Here is a 9,514-nt window from a genome sequence, read left to right on the forward strand (position 1 = left end):
GTTAGATGATGCATCCATTAGGACATGCATGTACATGCTCGCAAAATGTTGTCGTCATGGAGCGTAAATATTTGTGTGGTTTGAGGTCTGTGACAGGAGGTGAAGTGGGTAGCAACAGGGGGGGGGGGGGGGTGTTGTGGTGTGTTGTTTTTCTCACACACTGTAAATAGACTGCAGTACTTTTTGAAGGTGCCTCCATTTTAACACCTCTTGCTATCTGTTCTATGGGAGGCTGGAAATCTGGATACCTGGCGGGTGAAAGGCTGGTATTGCCTGGAAGAGATTGCTATGTGCGATGTGTGAGATCCCATATGTATGGTCATGTGTGTGTGTGTTTGTTTCTGTATTTGTGTGTGTGTGTGTGTGTGTGTGTGTGTGTGTGTGTGTGTGTGTGTGTGTTTTTGAGGTGTGGGGTAAGTTCTATCTCCAGCAGACACAGTGGCACTCCCCACTCCACCTCATCACTGCTCTCAGCAGCAGCGGGCATAAACACAGACAGGAAGCAGACCTGGCGGCCTTCCAGTTCTCAGCAACTCATCCACGTTGCGTTTTCCACCCATTAGACGAGAAGTGTGGGGGGGGGCTGGTGTTTCTCGCCGTATATCTCCTCTTCAGTGAGCAGAGATTTATCCAAGAGGGCCAGTGCTATCCCGGCCCTGTCTATCTAATGGGAATGAATGTGTGCGATCAATGCCGGAGAAATAGCGATCAGCTGACAGGTGTGGATTTTCCAGCCTTGATGTCGTTAGTAGCGGCTTTTGATGCTGCTTGTGGCATTAGCAAAAAACAACCCGAGGTTGCCAGCATGTCCTCAACACTGTGGAGCCTTTTGCCTCTCTTTTCCTGTAAAACAATCTATTATTTATCACCACTTGGGATTGTAGGGCCCTTTTGCCGCGATGCAGAAGGCACTGACGAAAAAGTGGAATCCAGTAAGTGAAACGGAAATCATAGTTAAACGCGACATTTTCAAATAAAATGACAGGAGAGAAATACATTCGATAAGGTTATAGTCAACTTGTTTGCCCACGTGAGGGGACCAGCAAATCAAAGATTGCCAAAGACAGCTAGCCAAAGTTAATAAAACAAACTTGCGGTACATTTCATTATATCAACCTCATGCATTGGGTGGTTTTTAAGATGGCATAGAGTTTGCCACCGAGATGGCGTACTGATTCATCTCCATGAGTTGTGAACCAAACAGAAATATGTGGAAGTTGGAAACTAAAACCGGCCATTGGGGCAACATCTGAATTTGAAACTTACATGTAGACCAACTTGTTGACCATCATAACACAAGTGTATTACTGACTCAGTACAGGTCTTGCGGTCGGAAACTGTCCTAACTGTCCTGTTTTTTGATAAGACATAAGATGTAATGATGAATTGATAAAAAAAAACGAATCTAGAACAAAATTTTAAGGGAAACACAGAATTTCATAGGGCCCTAGGATTGTAGAATAAAAGCCTTCTTCTGCCGCGCTCCATGCATATTTCATTGGTATTATTTGAATGGCTTTGCAAAGACTTAAATTTAGCCTGACAAGAATCAACCTCCTTTTTCGCGCCCCCTCTCCCTTTCAGTAGCGCTACAACAGGGCACTTGGCTACCAATGGTGTTTACTGTCAGTCTTTCACAGGTCACACAAATGTCGAGCATCGCCTCAAACTTTCCGAGCAGAGTGGTCAAAGGTTGCCCAGTCCTCCAGGGCAAGAGTAAATGTTTCCATTTACAGCGACTTATCACTCGATACTTCATTTGCGTAGCTGGCGGCCTTTTCTTATTGGCAAAGTACAATCGCTCATTTAAGCAGTGCAACAAATCGGACCTGATGAGCTGTGTTTTGTCTGACATGGTTAACCACATTGGCATTATTGGAGGGAAAATATGCTGCGATGCATTTTCAGAGGAACATAAAGAAATCGGGGCTAGCTGTGTTGTGTCGTTGGCCTTAATGCGATGAGCTTGAACTTTCATTGCTTCAACGCTTTAAATAAAAAAGTTGGCATGGATGCTACCAGGCCCTGGTGTGCTGGATTATGAATGAGGGAGCTCCTAGATTGGGTTCATGGTGTGTGCTTTTGGCACTACTAACAGGTCTCTGTCACTCTCCAGTGAAGAACAGATTGGCAGTGCACCGGGGAACCTGACCGAGGAGGGCAGGGCACCCAAGCTTTGCAGGGACACCCCTTGTGTGTGTGTATGTCGCTCGTCGACAATATCGTTTACCTGACAAAAGAAAGCCATGTTCTCAGTTAATCACTGGTTAAGCCATCTGTTTCATTCTTTAACGAAAGCGCTTGGCTTGTCCAATTACATCGGCACAATAATGCCGTCTGCTACCTGCGACGCTCCAGGAATTTGATTCTGTTGGCAGCTCCTCTGTAACATTAACTCGCTGGTGTACCTCTAATTTGACTTTGTAGTGTTGTCGTCTCTACCAAACAAATCGCTGTGTGTGTGTGTGTGTGTGTGTGTGTGTGTGTGTGTGGGGAGCGTCTGATGTGGTATCCCTTTTAATTTAGCCGCTACTGTACGCTCCATGTTTGGCACCAGATGCAGCCACTCTTCTGCCTCGGCAGGAGGACGTTTTTATCTGCCTCTCGCAGAACAACAGGAGTGGTTTCTTGTCAGAAAGCTGGAGATGAGCGCGCTCCAAGGCTGTCACAGTTTTGCTGAAGGGGCCCGGCAGGCCCACAAAGCCACCGGTTTGGCGGATCGTTTCCCGTGGAGGCACAGGCAGCTTATTCTCCAGTTCCTGCGAAACACTTTTAACGTCCTCCTGATTCGGTGCCATATTACATATTCATAGGCTTATGTCAAGAAGTCGCTGTTCTGCAGTAGAGTGCATTAAACCTCTGAATCCCCCCCCCCCCCATCCCCCCCCCCCCCCCCCCCCCTCACGTTTATTCTGTTCTTGGTTTTCCTCAGCTAAAAAAAAAATGCTTAAATACAGCTGAAGTGCTGGCTGCTCTTTCATGATGATAGCCAGTGGGACGTCAGAAAGGTTGGCCTACTGTGAAACTCATTGGCTAGCAATGTCATGACTCAAGTTCTTCTTCCTCTGCCCTATCTATCCAGATGTGTCGGGGGCAGCTATGGTGGCCCATGGCCACGGTGGCCCTGTCGAGCGGGAGCGAGGGAGTCTCGGGTCGGTGCTGCGAGACCTGGTGAAGCCGGGCGACGAGAACCTGCGGGAGATGAACAAGAAGCTGCAGCACATGCTGGAGGAACAGCTGACCAAGAACATGCACCTACAAAAGGTGAGTCCCCGGTGCTGGCTCCTATTCGTGTGTGTGTGTGTGTGTGTGTCTGTGTCTGTGTCTGTGTCTGTGTCTGTGTCTGTGTCTGTGTGTGTGTGTGTGTGTGTGTGTGTGTGTGTGTGTGTGTGTGTGTGTGTGTGTGTGTGTGTGTGTGTGTGTCTGTGTGTGTCTGTGTCTGTGTCTGTCTGCTAATGTGGGGCTTGTCCCATTCAAGTGCTCCGGGTTTGTTTGCAGAGGGAGTGATAAGACATCCCGAGGTTACCAGAACCCTACCAACACTGTGTGTGTGTGTGTAGTAGTGCTTCCAGGAGATAAGATGAGCTCCCAGAAGCTTGACCAAGAGAGTGAAAAGAGGACAAATGGAGAACGGCAAAGAAAGAAAGAGGCAAAGAGAACAGGTTAGGGTAAATAGAGAAAGAGGGAGGATCAGACATCTTCCTCTGCCACCTAGTAACAGTGTACCCAACTGTTGTGGCTGTGTGTGAGTGAGCGAGGATCTATATGTATATGTGAGTATGAGCGAGAGCTTGGGGGGGTGTGTGTATGTGTATGAGTGAGAGAGCGTTTGTACGTGTAGGAGGTAGTGCTGTCATGCAGGGCCCTGCAACGGCTCCCAGCCAGTTGCATTCATCTCGAGCCAAGCGGTGGGCGTCTCTAATACGGAATGTGTTTACGGATGCAGGAATAGAACGCGTTCCCTAGGCGCCGCACGGGGCGACGGCGTTTGAAGGGATTACACCCAGCGCTCTCACTCACTAGTGACAATTAACCTCTCCCCGTTTTTTTTCCCCTCTCGTCGTCGCCAAGGACACGCATCGCTCACACTGACACACGCCGCCGGTGACCCTTCCTCCTTTTGATGTGGAGAGGTTGAAAAAAGAGGGGGGAAGACAAGCACGGCTTCCCTGTTTAACACCCAGAGTGATGTGTGTTTTGTTTGTAGAAACACATGTCCGTGTTTGTAAATGTGCTTTGTATGTCGGTTCATCTCAGTTAAGCTTGCGTTTCTGTGTCTGTGTGTTTTTGTGTGTGTGTGTGTGTGTGTGTGTGTGTTTGTGTGTGTGTGTCTGTGTGTCTGTGTGTTTTTTTGTTTGCTGCCACTGTTGCCTGAGCTGGAGACAGTCTAGATCCTTGGCAGAGGGGGTGTGTGGGAGTGTTGCGTGCCCAGAGGGAGTTGTAGGTTACACAAACACCCGGTTTTAACCTTGGCAAGGCAGGGAAATGGCGGAAAAGTGAGGAAAGGCATCGACCAGCGCTCCTCATTGCAAGAGAAACTTTATTTTTTTTTTGATCGTGTGCCACAGTGGGTGTCCACTCCAGTCAGCGTGCGTTGTCGCCCTGGTGGGCAGAACAAAGCACGTCTTTGAGAAGCTGCTCTAAAACGAACCTCTTCTGACGAGTCTGTCTGATTTCACTAATTCCCTCCTCATTACCTCCCACGATCGCAAGTAATCTCCGTTAACTACCCAGCGAGAGGCAGCGCGCACACATGTTGCCAAGGCTGCATCACTGGTCATTTTTAGAGGACTGCTCCCCCTAAATATACCACTGCAGACAATGGCAGGCGCTGTGGCAGGGAGAGAGCTAGAAGAGGCTCTCCTAATGGCAGCCCATGTGTGGGGAGCTGCTGGCTGTTGCGTAAGCCGCCCGCACCACCAGTGGAGAATCATGTTCGCGTCGTGTCTCGTTCACTGGCTCCTCAGTCGAACACGAAAGAAATTGTGTGAGAGATCTGATGAAAGAGTTTTTAATGCATCGCTTGAGTGTAGAGAATCTCTCTCTCTCCCTTTCTCTGGCAGCATAGCTTAGCATAGCATAGTAACCCTTTCCCCTCCCTCAACAAACACCTTCTTCCCTCTCTTTCATCTGTTCCTCTCAAGTGGCCTTTCACTGACGACTCTTAAGGGAGATGTGTATCAAAACACAGGGACTGAGGTTGCAAATTAGCTATCTAGCTACAAACCTTTTGTATTCACATCTGCAAGTTGTGTCATGGCTTTGCCATGTCATGTTTGTAATAATGTGCACTGCTTTGTCCCTGCTAAATAAACTACAAACAAACCCCTCGCAACACCCGAGTGCTGCCCATCACAAAAACCACTGCTACGGCCTAGGCACAGAATGACCAATGAACTTTAGGGTCATCTCCCTCTCTCACTTTCCCTGTGTCCTTTTTCTCTCCCACTCTCCCCTTCTTTCTCCCCCCCCCCCCCCCTTTCTCTCTGTCCGTAACCAGTTCTCCTAATTTTCTGTCTCAGAAGAGGGAGAGCAGTGGCGACGAGCTCATGAATATTTACTGTCTGCAGGGGCCGCCAGCTCAGAGACAAACAGCCCAGTTAATATTTGATGGCTGTTGTCTAGAGTGGATGGAACAGTGGATGGAACATTGCCTTGTGCATTGTGTGTGCGCGCGCAAGAGAGAGAGAGAGAGTGAGTGAGGCAAGGAGAGTGAGAGGTTTGTTTGTGTGTGTGTGTGGATTAAAAGGTATTGTGTTTTTACTTTCTGTTTGGGTGTGTGTCTGAACGAGAGTGTGTGTTTGTGTGTGTGTGTGTGTGTGTGTTTGTGTGTGTGTGTGTGTGTGTGTGCTTGAGGCAGCGAAATTACTGTTGAACTCAAGCCACTGAGTTTTATGTCCTTTCAGCACCCATGTAGGAGGTTGTGCTATCCCTTCTGCCTCAGCCATTCTGTCAATAAACACCATATCAATTCCTTTTTAATTGCGTGGTAAAAATTGTAATACGAAGCGCTCTAAAACACAGAGGCTCTCCATTTTTCGGGTGTCACATGGCGCCATCATCAAACAGCGGTTGTATACTTTTTATTGACGGCACGAGATAAGCCAAACTTGGTAACACTTTGCTTGAACCACTGACAAGTCCATGTCATAAATATGTTACAGTAGATATCATACACTTCATGACAGCTCATGTCTAATGATTTCACAATGATGTTACGTGACCATTACCGTTAATTGTCATGACAACTCTCCTAATTGTATATGCCATAATGGCTCAGGGTAATTTCATTAAGATGAGGTTTACTACATCACTGGACACTGATTGTTAACTGATTGATACATATTTATGACACCATATAACAGCTGCCATGACAACATTATGACATGGTTATATTAGTCTTATTAAGCAAGGATCAAATACTAAGTGTTACTCAAAACGTTTCCCCTTCCTGTGGCTTTTTTTTTTTTCTACAGGACTTGGAGGTCCTGTCTCAGGAGATTGTCCGCATAGGCAAAGACTCAAACCCCAGGAAGGAGCCTGAGATGACGGGCTAAGGTTGGCCCGCCTCTCGTCCTCAGAAGAAGAAAAAAAACACACACACCTCTTCCACTCATCCTCTCATCATTCTGTTTCTACGGCTACCAGGAGGATTCTGCCCCGTCCTTGTGTGTGACTGAAGACTGATTCCTCCGGCCGGGAGAGAAACTGCAAAGTTGGAGTCGGGTGACTGACAGCGTGTCTGCTCTTTTATAACTTATTTACTACTGAATGTATTTACTGTAACACCTGTTTGTTATTGTTGTTATTATTTTTTCGATGTTTTATCTCTATAACGTGTACAAAAAAAAAAAACAGACAGGTAAAGAACTAGAAAATGGGAGGGAGGCCCCAGTAAAAAGGCTAGCTAAGGCTGCTAAGAGATCTGCAGACTGGGGTGCAGGGAGTTGCAGAGGCACTAGCTGCCCCATGAGAGAGAGGGGTATGTGGGGGAGAGAGGGACGATTCTATATACCACTGACTGAGATCCACAGGACAGATTGGCTGACACTCTCTCTGGCTGACACTCGCTTTACCTTCCGCTTGCCTGTAAACCGAGAGGCTCTTGCTTGCCGTGTTGGCCTTCCTGTGCTTTCATTTCATACACAAACACTCTTCTATCTTTTTCACTGTCGGAAGCTCTTGCTTGATTTGTTAGTTGTTCTGTTTATTTTATGAGACTGATTGCTGTACATACAAACATGAATTGCTCCTATCAAGGCAACTGTAATTTATTTGCTTCAGAGATCGAAACTTTACAGTAATATTATGAACATGCTAAAATATAAAAACCAAAATGGATAGTTGTTTGACACACTTTATGATCCCTGATCCTAAAATGAGTTCAGAAAGTCATTTTAGTTCATCTGGAGCTCATTAAGGTGAACGGTTTAGAAGAGAAAAAAAAAGAAAAAGGCAAAAAAAGAAGGCCTATTTGCGGTGATGAAGCTTTTATAGCATGGTGCTCATCGTGGCATCTCCATGGCAGGGCAAAGAAACGTGAACCCCCACCCCCCCAACCCCCACTTTTATTATGTCATCATCTCTTGTCGCCCAGCCCGTCACTTCTGTTCTCCCCTCCAACCTACTTGAACGATGCAGCCGACCATAACTCGATGTCCCCTGCTTAGCACCAGCACACTGCGGCAGCAACTTCACTAGAACTAGCGCGGATCTGCTCCTGAGGTTGGAACAGAGTCAAATGAGGTCGGAACGCGGGAAGCACTAAACCTCGTTGAGGCAGCTTTAGCTTGTGGCGCTTAACCCTACCGGGATGAACAGATGAGGGCAGTTGCTGTTTGTAGGGTGTGTAATTCCTACTTTATTTGCAGTCACCCCCAGGATTTTACGGGTCAGGTTATTACCTGCTTGAGCCTGACGCTATACAACCCGCCCAGCTCTGCGAATACTGAGACGTGCATGTTCGAGATCATTCCACTGTTATGTGTATGTTTCATTTGTTTTGTATACATTTTATCGAGCATCGAGTGGGAAAGTTATTCAGTGTAACCCGAGTGCGAGTCTCAGATTTGACTGTTTGACAGCTGGCCTGTGATGTTGCGAAGACTCGGCTGAGCTCCAAGTGCTTCCGATGGAGGCTGACACAAGATGGGGAACTCTTGGAGTGTGTGACGCCTTGCTTCAAATGTACTGCAGTCAATCCGTACTCTGTGTGCTTGTGTGTGTGTTTGCGTGTGTATGTGTGTGAGTGCATGTTTGTTTGTGTGTCTATGAGTATGTGGCTTGTATACCTGGGCTGTCTAATCTTGTACTATTCTAGTCACTTGATTGTCCGTGTTCCCTCATATTGTTTTTCTTTGTTTTGCGTATGTATACATGAACTTGAATGCAGTGAACACACTATCTGTGCAAAGCCCATTTTTTTATTTAAAAGGTATGCCTTTATACGGTGTTCCATGCAAATGTTGCAATGAAAAGTTTTAGTTAGGGGCAGCCGGTTTTCCCAAGATGCATCTGCAAAGGTCTGTGTCGGACCCAACAAGTGTCCGGTTGTGCTGCTGTTATTCAAGCCTTCAATGAAGTTGCATTTGGAATGTATTTATTTGTCCTTTGCATATTTCTTTTACCTTAATTCAACTGGAACCTGGCTATCAATCTCAATATTTAACTTGATAATTGTTCTCAGCTGTAAATCATTTTAAGTGACCATACTAACTTTCTGCAATAATGTTTTATTAATAATTTAGTTTTGTCCTGTATTTGAGAAATATCTAACAATCATTTGCATGTTCCCTGATCAACACCTTTGAGAAATATGACTTCATCCTGCATTAAGATAGGCCCTACATAGAGATATGACTTCAAATGCAATTGAACTAACCTTCACCTGCCTGTCCTGTAATTTTAAGCATTTGATCAGCCTTCATGATAGTATTAAGGTTATATTACTTTCCCAGAAAAAAAAAATTAAAGAAATCTGTTAAATACTTTAAGTGCTGTTGTTGCCTTCCATAGTTTTTTTCTATTGCAGTTTTATCATCTGAACTGCCAGATCAGTTCTATAAGTACAGTTCTCTAACAGGCCCACGGGCAGCCATGTCTGTGATGAAGCTCAGCACTCAGCAGTAACTTCCCTCCAAACCCCCCCTCCCCCCCTTTACATATTTACATTTGTGCATTTGTCAGCTGACTACTCAGCAAAATGATGACTTGCAATGTCAATAAAAAAAATGGCAGAACATAATCATTTCCTGGTGTGGTTATTGGTGTTGTGTGTTGCGACGGAACTGTACATCATTCTGACAGTTTCACATTCCTGGCGTATAGGTTACGGATGTTGCTGGGAGGATGTGATGCATGAGAAATGTGCTTCAGTTTGACATGCGTTAACAGTACTGTCAAATGATGTGAAATGAAAAATATTTACATTTATAGGTAGTTTAGTAGCTGAACATTCTATTATTCCAATCCAGTAAAGGCATTAGCGTTAGCAATACCTTGAATCAGTTGGTAG

General features: G+C 45.9%; 1 protein-coding gene across 2 annotated transcripts in view; it reads left to right on the top strand.

Moving 5' to 3' along the window:
- gripap1 (GRIP1 associated protein 1) overlaps positions 1-9,150 on the top strand; it is a 52,093-nt gene extending 42,943 nt beyond the window's left edge. For both annotated transcript variants that reach the window (XM_080854297.1, XM_080854298.1), the window contains 2 exons: positions 3,083-3,264; positions 6,477-9,150. In XM_080854297.1, coding sequence (XP_080710423.1) covers positions 3,083-3,264; positions 6,477-6,557 — 263 coding nt within the window. In that variant the 3' untranslated portion in view covers positions 6,558-9,150. The remainder of the gene's footprint in view (positions 1-3,082; positions 3,265-6,476) is intronic.
- Positions 9,151-9,514: the final 364 nt, after the last annotated feature.

The sequence above is a fragment of the Sprattus sprattus genome (assembly GCF_963457725.1).
Source record: "Sprattus sprattus genome assembly, chromosome: 16".
Taxonomy (NCBI): Eukaryota; Metazoa; Chordata; class Actinopteri; order Clupeiformes; family Clupeidae; genus Sprattus; species Sprattus sprattus.